The following is a 15,538-nucleotide window of genomic DNA, read 5'->3' on the forward strand; positions in this document are numbered from 1 at the left end:
GGTAACATTTGCTGCAGGAAATATATATGGTGCAATTCCAGGTACAAGCTACGCTATAAACAGCTGCACTGAAGGATGACAAATTTATTCGGGCATTGTGGAAAACACATCAAAATGAATGTCCTTGATGATCTTCTGTTTGTACACACTACAGCTTAAGTCAGCCTGAATTAAATAAGACGTGGTGCGGTTGATCCGGTGCCTACAGCATGGCTTTTTCTGAGACTAGCCTGACGAATGAACCCAGAGTCATGAGAGCAGGGACGCGAGGAGTGTGAACAGACAGCCTGAAGCTCTGGCTGCAGCCGTCACATAGATTCTGAGAAAGCTGCGTGATGGCTCCTGTGGAGCACGACCCCCGCAGCAAACACACAGGACAGCGACGACACAGGAGCGTGTATCTGACGTGTGTGTGTGTGTGCAGGAGCGCACTGTCTGGGGGCAGTGATGGACAAAGTGCTGTGCCGTTGAGATGACAGAGACGGTAAGTGCTTATGCAGCTCTCACACTGGAATCAGGAGACGATAAACAATTACTTTTCACCTTCAGCCCACAATACACGGAGATGAGAAAAGGCTGCGGCCTCCCCCACAGGATGTATGGGATCAGTGCCGGGAGGGGAGGGGTTTATGGATAAGTCCCTGTGAGCTGAAAAAGCCATTTGAAATAAAGAAGACTGTACTTTGTCTGGTGACATCTCAGTACAGAGAAGCAGGAGGCGGCTTTTCTGGATTGCAGTGCTGCAAACGACTGTGCATTACCCTGTCTTTACATCGCAACAGGCTGCATCACAAAAGATTGTGTGAGTTCAGTGTTTTTGCAGGCCTTCAACAAACAGTACCAGCGATCTACTGTTGGAAAAATGCATCTATTAAATGGTGGATAAAGTATTAATCTGTCAAAATAGTTACTGGCTCCAGCTTTTTACACTGCGTACCACTTCAGACAATATCAGGCTGTCCAAGTACCTCCTCATACCTCCTTCCTGTTCTGCAGATAACATTAGCAGGTGCCATGAACACTTCAGTTTCAACAGGGATGCACTCTTGACATCACAGTTTGAGTATTGCTGGTAATTTATCATGGGCGACATATGCCTGCGTGACGTGCATGCACAAGAGTTTGCATCAGACTGAAACAAAAAACAACATATTTCATTAACAAAATATATTTCTGGGATTCGTCCCACTTCCCAGTAGAGCTACGCATACAATAATTTGAAAATAGTGGCTTTAAAAGTACAAAGTACAATATATAAAAATAATTTTTCGTGAACTTAAGGGCAGTATTGTAAATAAAGTAACCTAAAGTCATACCTGAGTAAAAGTTAAGAAGAGAAAGTCACCAATACGAATAGTACTTAAGTAGAAGTGTTAAAGTATCTGATATTAAATGTACTCAAGTATCAGAAGTACAAGTAAAAGCATTATACATATATTTCCGTGTATGTTTAAAACACTATTGGATACGATTATCAGCCTGGCTGATTATCAGAGCCAATATTATATAATAATATATATAACTAGGAACTAAAGTTATTAAATAAATGTATTGGAGTAAAGTACAATACCTGACTCAAAAATGTAGTGCAGTGGAAGTATAAAGTAGTAAAGTAAAGTACAAGTACCTCAAAATTATACTTAAGTGCAGCACTTGAGCAAATGTACTTAGTAACATTTAATCGCTGCTTATCGTGATGTGAAAATGGTGTTTTGTTTTATAATTTCATCCAGTATGATGTGAAACTATTGAATAAACTCCCTGTGCTGTTTGCAAAAGTTAGTTAATTACAGCCTTGCACACAATGCTGAGAAAACGTCCTGTTATTCTGTCAGCTTTGTGTAAATTCCAGCTCGACGCTGACACATAATGTCTGTTCACAGATAAATGAATGCTAATGCACCGCCTGTCCAGATTACTGTATAATACAGTATATGCCCGCTTTCACATTGTCAAAGGGAGCTTTTATTTCTCGGCCCATAAGTTGCAATTAAGAAGTCACATGAAAAACATGCAGGATGTCAAACGGATAAAGACACTGTTGTTCCTTTACTTTGACACAGTCATTAATCATTTAGTATCAAAACAAAAGAGATAGGAAATGCATGTTGTGAGTGATGAATGTGAAGAGGGTCGTTAGTGTCCCCAAACAATCAATCAAACTAATTTCCAAGCATTCATAAGGCATAATATGAGCAACTGTAGGCTTTTAATTTAAATAAATCTAGTTTGTATTGAGGGCAGCGCAGCGGCTAACGGGTTAGCATGACCAAAACAGACTAAAATGGACTAAAACAGTGGAATAAGCCTTAATCGATAGCAGCAGAGTCACAGCCCTCTGATAATGACTATAGGCTGCAGTGTTGGTGTGATGCAGGCTCACCTGGGTATTTTGAACAGGGCTCTCATTGGGTGGAGGTCAGACAAGGGCGGGTCTCCATCTCCCAGCTCTATGGCGGTGATGCCGAGCGACCAGACATCACAGCGGGCGTCGTAGGTGGAGTCTAGCTGCTGCTCACATGCGATTACCTGCAGCAGAGAGAAGATAATGAAAACACCAACATATATAAAAACAGAATTACAAAAACAGCTACATATATGACTCAATCAGTGGTTATTAAAACATTATTCAGCTCAAATAAGCATGATGATTGAATATAATGCTGTTTAAAGTATCACAAACTTTGTCACTGACCCAAAAAAAAGCCAAAGTTAGCCATGAAACAACATCTTCAACAGTTAAACCCAGTGTCACACAAGCAGTGTCCACGTGTCGCTCTTGCACTTGGCCTCGCCTGTCCGTGAAAACAACGCAGTCTCTTTGGTGGTCAAGTTACTGATAACAAACATGCAAAGTCTGGTCACATTTTCAAAATAAAGGCACCAAAGCTACTTGGTTAAGTGTCCGAAAAAGCAGTCAGTTAAATTAAAGTCAGTTAAATCTCGGTGAAAGTCCTGCGACAGTCCGAAAAGGCCTTTGGATGAACTGCCCTCCAGACTTAGGCTTTCTGGCTCATCATATCGCATTCATACGTTGTTTTCCTCATTATCGCCTCCTGCTGGTAGTGCACCTTCATGCGTGTCATGGCAAACTGTTACCCTCACACGCTGACCTCTAGTGTATCGGCGGGTCTATCACACACTTTGGCGTGACACTGGGCCGAACAGTTCAAACTGAAAAAGTAGAAATTGCCCTCAATGACTCCCCGAGCTCGAGATGAAAGGTCTTTTATCCTGTTATATAGTACGTACTGAGAGGGGACTCAAGTTATAAAGTTTGGCTCTACTTCCTTATTAGAGAGTCAGTGTATATAAACACACACACACACACACACACACACACACACACACAAACACACACAAACACACGCTATACACCAAACAAACACGTAGCAGAGCAATATGTAAATCAAAATATCAAAGGAACCTAATAAAGACTGTAGCAAAACTCAGACAGAGCTACAGTCTCATCATTATCTGCTGTGAACACACACACACACACACACACACACACACACACACACACACACACACACACACACACACACACTCACACACTCACAGTCTATCATCATTGTCCTGGGGGCAACATGGTACCCAATCAAACAACATGAATCATCTCTGAGTGGGAGGCATGTGTACACATAACTGCACACAAACACACACGAAAACACACATTCACCATTACTGTCGCTTGTCTGGAATCAATACGATTTGTATCCCCAGCTGTCAATAGACATGTGCCGATGAACACGGACAAGACAAGCAGACAAATCGTTACAAGATCACCAATAAGACATCCTGAAAGACAAGGTGCGTACCACACACACACACACAAACACACACACACATCCCCTCTCATTGTTTTGTTTAATCAACTGTCCTGAAGACTTCTTTTGCCAAATAAGAAACTTTTAATGATCAAAAATGTACAAAAGAGCCGAAATATACTTAATTAAATTAAGGCAATAAAAATGAAGCTCCTTCAAAATGAATAAAATTGTGTAGATGTGACAAAACTTACCCCACAACTCAAAGTTACACAACCAGCGCCTCTTTAGAAAGTGTCCGAGACCGTGTCCGTATAAAAACAGTACTTCTTAAATCACCCAGAAATGTCGCCTTTAATGAAGAAACTCTCGCAAAAGTCAGCAAAAACCTTTACTTTTCTCGTTATAACAATACCGCAGATCCTTGTTTACAAACCGACTCCTTTAAAACCACAGAGCGTCTCCCGTCCACCCCGGCTGCATCATCTTCTTACACAAATGAGATTAAAATCTTCCTGACAGGAAACAACATTCATTGTATTCTGATGTAAAATTTGCAAGGCATGCAAACCTCATGTAAAAGATTTTTATCTGAAGCCGTGCGAGGTTCCTCTGTGACACACATTTAAAAAAACGAACGTACTGCGGAGTAAGTTTACCCATCGACCCTACAGAGGTTGCTAATGGTTCACGTAATCTTGATCAGTGTTGAGCTTAAGTGTCCAGATGGGTGGTGATGGGACGCCACTACGCGTTGAGGTTTTCCCTGAGGTGTTGCGGGTTCAGTTTGCTGAAATATAAATGAAAGGTGTCTGATTGATAACCCCACACATGCCTCGGTCTTCACATTTAATCATTTCACTGCTGAAGTTAAGCTGTATTCTCACATCTAGGATGTCTGCTTTCTCTGGAGGTTTATCCTTGTTTTTCCATTGGTGTGCCACATTTTTAAATTTAAGTATCTACTAAATGTCTTTGCCACTACTAGACATTAAAACAGATGCGTGTGATATCGGAAAATAACAATTCATATGATTCCCACATTATCAACCATGCATCCTGGCAGCAAACAATTCGGGTGAGAGACTCGGGTGTGTTATGTAAGTAGCACCTAATGTAGCCTACAGCCTAAAGCAGAGATGAGGAGCCGGTCACTAACCCTCACCCCTAACCCTCCATGACGTCTAAACTCTCACTTCCTGCACTGACAATAAAACATTGTCTACATTTAGCTGGAGGTATTCAGGGCTATATGAGAGCTAAAACATAAACACAGTGTTGAAACTGTGTCAAAGATGTTTAGTTTTAGTTTTATTATAATATGTGGGATATCTGTCAGGGGAAAGATTTAATCGGATCAGAAGACATATTAAAATACAAATAATGGTTTGTGAAGGCGTGTGCCTCGCAGTCATCCCGGTCTAAACATATAAACATAAACATATGCACCAATTTTCCCTTTTGCTTGTCATGTTCATAGAGATTTCATAGATACTATCATAGATAGTTAAGTAATTACACAATATCATTTGTTATTTTTCTAGTTTTTATTTTTATTTCAGCAAAATAAAATGTTTTTTCACATCTAGTTTCAGTTTTCAGTTTCAATTTATCCATAATAACCTTGCTCGTACACCACAGGAGAAAGTTACATTAACCTGCCATAAAAGCTGGAGGACGGGAGGGTGTGACTGGTCTAAAGCGAGCAGTGTTTTATGAAGCCATTTCTGTGAAGACAGTATATGAACTCTAGTGCACTGGAGCTATGATTGGACGGGAAACGAATGACGGAGGCCGTCCATTCCATTTTTCTCCGTGCACATTGTGTTTGACAGTGTTATCTCTCTGATGATTATTAACTGTGGCCCACTGGGATCTGCTCCAGGCTAATGTAGTGGAAAGAGAGGAGGCTGCGGGGGCGTTTATAGGCCGGGTTTTACTGTACCTCAGGAGCCATCCAGAAGGGAGTTCCCACAGAGGTGTTCCTCCTCAGGCGGGTATTTGTCAGCTGGGCCGAGACACCTGCAGGGAGGAGAATACACACTTTAGACATCTTAGCCTCGCTGTCAGGACGTGCACTCAGTGGAGACGATTGGAAATAACTTCCATGACGTGTTTTTTTCCAGACTGGCTGGTAGAAGTGATGATCTGTGAAAAGGGAAACAGTGAACGGTAAACAGCGGGGTGCTGCTCTCGTCTAGCTCTGATAAAGCCGTCACTATAGTGACGAGGAGGAAAAACAAAACACAAACACATGTACGCGCTCACGTGCGCACACAAAGCCATCAAGCTGTTTTTCTTTCTCCCTTCGAATGATAGATGGCTTTGAATTACAAATTCTCGTGTGACTGCAGGTGATTTTTCTCCGGGCATTTCAAGAACAACATTTGAATATAATTCAACTGTAAACAGGCTTTTGGCAGCTGGAGACAACGTTCAGCCTCTCTCAGAACAAGATATACACTTGATTTATTAGCTCACGTTGCGCTTTATCTGCCTGTATACAAACAGGGTTGCGGGGATGGACAAATTCAGCAAAAAAGGGAGAAAGAGAGAGCTTGTGTGTCCTGACAAGGAACATGCTGACCCACAATCGTGACTTCAGTCCAGTCCAGACCAATCAGTGTTAAGCCACACAGTGATGTGTCCCAGGGCCGGCTCTGCTGAAGCAGCAACCGCGGAGAAAAAAAGCAGAGCCCCCGAGACAAAAGCGGTGACCGACAAAACAAAAGGTGATCTAGTGCGGCTGCGGACCAATGCTTTCGTCTTGCACGATCATTTTTCTGTGCACAGTTTACACAACATACATGATTTTCTAACAGCATCTGCAGTTGTTTCCTGTAAAAGCTCATTATTATTGGCACACGGTACAGTTAATGTCCCTGATGCTCTGTTGGTGCTGGTGGGTTGAGGCCAGGGGTGGAGATGAGCAGTGCAGAGGAAAAAATGTGGCAAACATCGAAAGGGATTAGAAACATGCAGGAGGGGAAATATGCATAAGGCTGACACACACACACACACACACACACAGACATGCTGTCAGCAAACCACCTAACCACCACACAGTAACACATCAGTGGCATACTGTAGACACAAACAAAACCACCTCAGTAAACCCACACTGATCCGATCAACCTCACGGCTACACACACACACACACACACACACACGTCTCTTTCAACATACATAAGGTATACGAGTGTGTGAGGGTCCAGAAACACAATGAGGACCCTATTAAAGCTCTCACAGCCCCTCTCTTTCCGCTACATTAGCCCGGAGTGGAGCCTGGTGGGCCACACTTAATAATCATCACAGAGATAACGCTGTCAATTAGAATATTCATGAGAGAGCCATGAACGAGCAGCTCCCCTCGTTCTTCCTCTGCTCTTTTTTGGGTCCATCTCTTTGCTATTTTGTTTCTCTGCTGGTGATGAGTCACTGCGGGGGCTTTATCTCCTCAGCTGCTTAGTGCAGCGTGCACCCCTCCACATGAAAAACCATTAATGCCAGCGTGACGCAGTGCCAGCATGCAGCACAGAGGCGAGCACGAGTCGGGGCCCTTGTTTCCTCACCGCTTTCGTCACTCTGCGAGTTTTTATACACACAGGGCTTATTTTTAAACTGCTGCTTCTTCTTTTTTTTCCCCTCCTCTGATGACGTCACGACCAAAGTCTGATAGAAATTTAAACTCAGCGATGTTATAGAGATGCAAAGCAGCCATACAAAAGATGTTAGAGTCACTCTTGTGCCTTTGGTTTCCACTGTGGAGCTAAATTCTTTGCATGCTGAAAGAAAGTCTCAGTCGGCAGATGATAACAGAGTCTTAACCACATCTTATCTGCTCGGTTTGCTGCCAAACTTCATCTCAGGTGAATAACACGGCATTTACTGAGTCATGGAAAGATGAGAAATTCAGATTATCGCATTTAAATGCAAGTCATCTATGTATTTTATGGCTTCGAAACAGACTAAGAATCTACAGCCATGTAAGAAGCCAGTCTTGGGAAGTAACTAGTTACATGTAACTGCGTTATGGAATTAAACTACAAAATAAGAGGAGAAAATGTCATTAAATTACAGTTACATCATGGGATTACATCCAATTATACTCTTTTTAGTAACACCCATTAAGACCGTAACATTCATTCTGCTGCCATATTTTTTGGCATATTTTTGGACAGCACAGGTCGGCTGAAGCTGAATACTTTTCAGCTTTATTGCTCAGGATTTGTTAGACAAGTTATCAAAAAGTAATCATCTATAATAAGTAGATGAAATGTACAATATCTGTCTCCAAAATGGAGTGGAGCGGAAGTTGGAAGTCGCAGAAAATGGAAATACTTAAGTAAAGTACAAGTACCTCAAACTTTTTAACAGGGTAACTAATCTGTAATCTATTACATTTCAAAAGGAACCTTCCCAGCACAGATAGCTCACACAGCTAACGTCAGCATGCTAACATCCTCCCGATAACAATGCTAACATGCTGATGTTTAGCAGGTGTAATGTTTGTCTTGCTCACCATTTTAGTTAAAGATGTTCACATGCTAACATTTGCTAATTAGCATTAAACACGAAGCACAACTGAGGATGAGGATGTTTTTTCTTAAAAGTTCTTGGTCATAAATATATTTCACCTGAGCTAATTTCATGGTAATCCATTAGATAGTTGTTGAGATATTTCAGTCTATTTAGTCGTTTATCTGTGACACGACAAAGATAAACACACCAGCATTGCACAAACTTTTTCATATCATATTATGGTCACGCTGATGCTAATGCTGCTTCGTCTGACATTATTTAAGATCATAAATCATTATAACCCTGCTGTTTCCTTTCACAAAGAGAACGTTTCCTACTTTAATCTCTATCGCTAAACGCATTTGTTTTGAGCAGCAAGCGGAGCCGTAAGAGCAGATAGCGGTGAACGCATTCGGACGAGATAAGCTAACACGAAAGCTGAGACTGTTCGATGGTCCGGCTGCTTTACAGCAATTACTCTCAGATCTCAAAAAAAAATTAAAGCAGTGGTGATTTCTCTGTGATAATACCACAACTTTAAATGTAATTACTTCCTATCTGCTTTTTCAGGAGCGTCTCGCTAAACGACACGGTGAGCTGAGAGTTTAAACTTGTTGTTTTTTACGTAATGAATTTCTCCACAGGCGCGCCGACATAGATACTGTAACGTTCTTATCTTAAAGATTCATTAAAAGTTCAGCCAGAGAAACGATAAAGATAAGATGTTCTGAAGCAAACAAAATCTGAACATCACAACACAACAAAATGGTTAGATCTCGTTTGTGATGCCTCGATTTCACATTTTCAGATGAGCAAGATCTTCTCGGAGACCTTCGAGCCCCGAATGAAACTGTACTGTAAATATTTTAAACAATATCTAGATGATCTAATCCTTACAGATACTGGAACTAGACTTGGCCATTTTGACATTTCCCAGCAGATATGTAGGGACTCATGGTGCATTACCAGTTAAGAGTCTTTCTCAATGACACGTTAAACAGCTCAAGTGGCTGTAGATGGACATACTGTGCAGACCATGATCTGATGATGCTGTCTCTCTTGTGTTTTTTTACAGTGTACATACACCAAAGGCAAGTTTTTCTTGGTGTTTGTCAGTCAAAAGCAGTAATTTAATGACCAAAAGTCTGCTACTAACAACGATCTACTTTCAAAGACAATTTGAAACTGAAACAAGAAAACAGATGACACTTTACCAGCATTTAATAAAAGGAACGTTAATGAATTTGAGGTAATATAGAGTAATTGTTTTGTCTATAAAATGTCAGCAGATCGCGCTAATTGCTGATCACAATTTCCCAGAGTCCTGAGTGACATTTTCAAATTGCTCCTTTTGTCTGACCAACAGTGTAAATTACATTTGTTGTAAAAGTCCATCGATATACACTCTAAGTCACATGATCACTGAATATATGCCTGGATTTAGTATTTCACTGTGGTGTCACAGCTGATTTTCAGTATACAGCAGCAAAAATGAGGCAACTATGAATCTGTGAACTCATGGACAGCTGTTTGATCCACCGCTCATTTGGGAACATGGTGAATTACTGCAGTATTACTAGTTATAGTTGTTGGAAAAAGGCCCATCGAGCAAATGTAAATGTTTCTGTGCTGACCATTAAAATCGCTAAAAAGAATTCAAAAACCATCAGGACGCTCGACGAGGCTCTTATCACCAGATGTAGACATCATTAAACATTCATGAGACATTTTGAAATGTGCAGTTTGTATTACATCTCTAACTTCCTTAATTCCTAAAGAGCTCCAGGCTTTTCCTACTTCAAAACTGGTGAAACAAACAGGTGTTGAGAATCTCTGACAGCCATGTGAGGAGGAAGAAGCTGCTCTTAGGGCGACGGGTGGCCCGGCTCCATATTAGCTACTTCACATTCACATATCAAAGTGATCCCATTAATACCCCCCACCTCCCCACCTCCCTCTTCCTTATATAAGAGCTGTGCACTTTGTGCTTCATGGTTAGAAAAAGGCTTTTAAGAGAAGCCCACAATTAGCAGACTAAATGCAAACCTACACACACGTTGAGTGGGGATTTTATTTGTAATGAAAACAGGCAGCTGGTTTTTCAGCCCCTGAAGAAAACAGGGGGGGTGAGTCATCTCCCTCGAAATAGTCAGATTCACTTTGCCTATCGTGAGCCTTCGGCCCAAAGAGCTCTGGCTGTGGTGCTCTGAGTGCCTCATTTGGTTATGAAAACCCAAAAAGCAAATCAGCGCAAACACGGGTGAATAGCAACAATGTCCGCAGAAACGTACAAGACCAGGGTGTAATGGAAAAGCGTAATCGTCTGCCACCTTGTCGGGTTTGTAAACGTATTCCAGCCTCTCGAGGAAACTAATTAGTGGTACAATTTATTTGGCAAGCGGCTGAAGGTAATGGATTTGACCCTCTTCTGTTAAATAGAGCCATAACATGATTTTCACTGATTAGAGAAGGATAGTACAGAAAAGACACATTGTTAAAGGGACAGTTCACCCCAAAATCCCCCCAAAAAACAGCATATTTTTCTTCTGACATCCTTTAAGATTGTTTTGGTGTGAGCTGCCGTAGAGATGTCTTCCGTCTCTCCAACATAATGGATGAAGATGGCTTGCTGTGTTAAAAAATACTCTACAGCAGCGTCTCTTTGTAGAAATCACAACCTGGATCCTCTATTTTCTCTCAGCTGTGTCACAGCACACAAGAACATGTGCATCTACTTCAAGAGGCAACTTCTGGTAGCCAACGAGGAAGTGCCAAAAACTGCATCTCCTCGAATGGCCACTTGAGGCTCATTCCAAAAACGAGTCAGTCCCTATAAGACCTCATGTTAAACAGCCCAACTTCACAACACATATAAGTATATTGCCACCATTTTTTGTTTGCATGGTGCTAGATGCTAGCTTCCTTCTGCATAGTGATGTGGTTAGCGTGTAGTTCGGTAGAGAGAACGTAGTCCTTACACGAAACTGGGTTACACAAAGAGACATTGTTTTTTGGCGCTATGGTGAGAAAAGACAGACATCTCTACACCAGAACAATGCAGATGGACAAGTTGCAGTACGGGTGAGAGTTAATATACAGTATGTATTTTTTATTTGGGGGCAACCCGTCCATTTAAAGTTCGACTTTTGCAAAAAAACGTACCAAAGTCAACGAGTTTGATCCCTCCATGCGTTGTCAGCAGGATGTTGTTGCCTTTGACGTCTCGGTGGATGGTCTTGTTGATGTGCAGGTGCTGAAGGCCCTGCGCAGACAAAGTGGTTAATGGCCTTTTTTCTGACTAGCACCTGCCTTCAAAATGATCCCCTTTAAACCCCATTTTCATCGAAGCAGCGTATTCAGCGGGAGGACGTTCGATTGAGCTCGACATTACAGCATTGTCTCCCGTCCCGCTCGTTCAAAAGGCTTACCATGAGGGCCTCGTGCAAGATGTATGCAATAATGGCTTCATCCATTCTGTCTCCTCTCTTCAGCATGCCTTTGGCCAGATCTGTCACGGAGCCGCCATTGCAGAGCTGCGACACAAAAAAAGCCACAAAAGAAACGAGAATAATGAGAAGACGCTTGACATGAGTCAGCACTTATAGCTGAACTTATACAATATGCTGAAATCTGTGGCATCTGAGATGTGCAGAATTTCCAGCGGAGACACAGCAGAGATTGAAAACGTTTTGATCATAAGATTTCACAGTGAGAGAAGAGATGCTGAACATAATTCTGTCAATCTTTAGCAGCTTATCTTTTTCTGAGGCAGCTTAGCGAGAGGTGAAAATCATGCCCGTGGGGAGAATGTACATTTTTGCGTGCAGGGTTTAATCTACGCTGTGATGACTAAGCAGGGTAAATATTAAAACACGCACAAATCATCTTCAAATGAAGAACATCCTCTTACAATTTTAATACAATGCTGATGTTTATGTTAGAAATTACACACCGTTTATGGAACAACCTTTCATGCTGGAAACAGAAAGTACCCAGATAAAATCAGCAGCAGGAGCATTTCCTCCTCCTCATCGCAAAAAAAAACATTTGATTTTGTGTGTTTATAGTTGTTTCTTGTGGTACACAGCCTCTACTAGATATGGACTCCACTGTCAATAGCAATCCCTCTTGGAAAATTACAGAAAATTACCCAGGAGGTTGCCTTGGCAACAATAATAACCCTTAATTTGGGCCTTTCTTTGGGAGATGCCAGAGGTATACGGGAAAATAAAAAGCTCTGAGATGTCAATCACAGTGCTAGTGAAGATAAATTGTAGATCCTGCATATGAAAACTGTTTGTAAACACAGACCGTGTCGCTCTGGGTGGTTGAACATATCCACGGATGCATTAAACGCACAAACACATGCCACTTTTTCTCATTTTGCGTAAGACAGGAAATTTTCCTTCACATCTTTTTATGTATTAAACACTTGTTCTTGTATAATTACACTAATTTCCTGCGCTTGTAAACTGAAAGCTTAATTAGGCAATAGACATGCAGCGGTGTGTGGTTATTTAGGATAAGAATCAGCCCCCTGTGGCGATCGCACTAAAGAGAGGTTACTGTTGAATAACTTATATAACGCAGCATTAACAACAACAACTATAAGATTTGTTAGCTCGCACCTAAAATGACGGGGTATTGTACATAAAAGCACAGCATGGGGCTTATAGTGCAAACTGTATATTTCCTAAACTGGTTAGGGAAACAGCATGTACCTACATAATGCTGCATAACCGCGCCAGACAGCAAAAATAATGATATAATTTTGTATTATTACTCTATAAACGTCTTCCCCTGCAGTCCTAACAAAAAAGTGCTGACTGGTACAATACTAGCATCATAACACAGGCACAATATTTGCAGCTGCACACCCAAATCTACAAGTAAGCACCCATTTTGTCATCTCGTTATAGTTCCACCCACAGGGCTTGATTGCCTTTGTACATATTTTGTGTTTCTATGCTACTTACTGCAGCTAATTGAGTTAACCACAGGGAGCTATAAATTGCTTTTCCCACTCTTAACTTACAGTGAACACTATTAAAATAGATCAAAACACGACATTTAGTTGATTATAGTGATGTGAATACAAAATATGGTCCTCACTGATTGTTCTAATGAGTCTTTTTTTGATTAATTATTAATGTTAAGTCAGAAAATAATGAACAAGGCTGGTCAGGATGACTCAGAGCCTAAGCCTACTGAATTCATGACTTAAATAGGTTTAGTTTAGTTTAGTGTAGTTTAGTTTCAATCTTAAATCAGACACCATGCATAAAATACACAAGTCTCAAGAATGAGAAAAGATGCTTTGTACCAGATTTGGCTCTGAGCTAAAATGATAATATCAATATTTGCCGATTTATGTTCTGTTAATTGGTTCAGCTGTGGCTGATTTTAAAAGGCACTGTAATGCATCATAACCTCTTTCTTGTGAAACCTAAAATAAATACTCAGTTTTTGTTGTCATTTTGTTTCTCTTAGCCGTTGTTTTGTATCGTTGTAGTCATTATAATCTCTTTGTGGTTGTTTCACAAATTTTGTAGTCATTTTGTTTCTCTTTGAAGCTGATTCTTGTTTCTTTGTAGTCATTTTTTCACCTTGTGGTAGTTTTCGAACTCTTTTCTGACATTTTGTTTCTCTTTGTGTCATTTTGTGTATCTTTGATGTTGTTTTGTGTCTCTTTTTGGTTGTTTGCATCTTTTTGTGGTTGTTTTCAATCTCTTTGTAGTCATTTTGTTTCTCCTTGAGGTTGTCTTGTTACTCTTTGTGGGTGTTTTGCATAGTTTTTTGGTAGTTTTCGAACTCTTTTAAGACATTTTGTTTCTCTTTGTAGTCATTTTGTCTTTCTCCGTAATGGTTTTGTGTCTCTTTGATGTTGTTTTGTGCCTCTTTTTGGTTATTTTGCATCTTTTTGTGGTTGTTTTGAGTCTCTTTGCAGTCATTTTGTTTCTCTATCTAGCCATTTTGTGTCTCTTTGACATTGTTTTGTGTCTCTTTCTGGTTGTTCTGCGTCTCTTTGTCGTCAATCCTTTTGACTTTCCAACAAGATATGACACCAGTGACTCCCAACAGAAACTCCCTGCCTGCCCACAGGCCCCCACTTAAGTAATCCTTCTATACACTACATGCTAAGAGTGAAGCATGTGTTTGACCTTGAATAAGCGATGGCATAAGTTTTCAGCGCCGGGCCTCGTTTCTGTTTTCTATCCGTCTCTCAATCGACCTATCCATCAGGAGCCCAGAGAGCCGCTGCAGGATAGATGGCGTGTATCTCAGCTGCCACATGGGGAGCTTAATCACTCCTTCTCTCTACTATCAGACGTGCAGACAAACTGCAGTTAAGCATAGAATACCGCTGAGGCTTTCACAGACAGCGCAGCACTCTGACAACGAGCCGCGCCTGACGTCAGTCCACATCAGTGCTGCCATATCACCTGTCATCATTAAATTACACCGGGCAGACAGACAAATCCATATTAATGAGAGGTCTGCTGCCCTAGATTTAGCACAGCTAAACGTTAGCGCTCTCACCTTAGCCACAGCGCCCACTTCCAGAAAGTGATGCTCGACATGAACATTAATTATTTGAGACGTGGTGAAGACTCAAACCACTGCAGAGTGGAAACGATATATGAACCTTCAGTCATGGTTTGATTGAATCCTTGTGCAGATTAAACTGGATTTCCTACGAAGTAAGAGATATTTATACAAAACAAAGAGGTTTCACACAAATAATCCCAATTTCATAAATGACACCATTAAACTGTGATAGTGATATTAAAAACCAATGGGGACATACAAAACAGACTTGATTAGGGTTCGGACAAGATCATGTTTAGACTTAATGTAACCAGTTTGCTTTTAGTTAAAAATATACATTTTTTGGTGCCACAAAGACCTCGAGATGCTCTCAAACAGTGTTCTCTTGCTTGGTAGCCATCTCACAAACATGTACTCTGGAAGTAATGTGACACATATTGTCGAAATGTTGAATGTAACAAATGCAATGAGCAAATGCAAATGCAAGGCTTAAAAGAGGTGGGGAATGACACCCAGGTGACTCTCGCTCTTATTCTGAATCTGTCCCTGACTCACTGAGGACTTCATCCCCTTAGATTGCCAGCCAGAAACTCTGGTCTGTTTGGGTCCTATTGTCTTTTCCTGGCTGCCCCACGTCAGTCTAGTGAGGGAAACTGTGTTTATTCTTGAAACCCAAGCCCCTCTACACCTTCAGTTTG

General features: G+C 41.1%; 1 protein-coding gene across 4 annotated transcripts in view; it reads right to left on the minus strand.

Moving 5' to 3' along the window:
• The window catches only part of myo3a (myosin IIIA), a 54,023-nt gene that overhangs the window by 30,671 nt on the left and 7,814 nt on the right, over positions 1 to 15,538 (minus strand). For all 4 annotated transcript variants that reach the window (XM_073488555.1, XM_073488554.1, XM_073488552.1 and 1 more), the window contains exons 3-6: positions 11,720 to 11,824; positions 11,454 to 11,553; positions 5,716 to 5,792; positions 2,384 to 2,529 (exon numbers count right to left, since the gene is read on the minus strand). In XM_073488555.1, the coding sequence (XP_073344656.1) occupies positions 2,384 to 2,529; positions 5,716 to 5,792; positions 11,454 to 11,553; positions 11,720 to 11,824 (428 nt within the window). The remainder of the gene's footprint in view (positions 1 to 2,383; positions 2,530 to 5,715; positions 5,793 to 11,453; positions 11,554 to 11,719; positions 11,825 to 15,538) is intronic.

The sequence above is a fragment of the Pagrus major genome, chromosome 19, assembly GCF_040436345.1.
Source record: "Pagrus major chromosome 19, Pma_NU_1.0".
NCBI classification, from domain to species: Eukaryota; Metazoa; Chordata; class Actinopteri; order Spariformes; family Sparidae; genus Pagrus; species Pagrus major.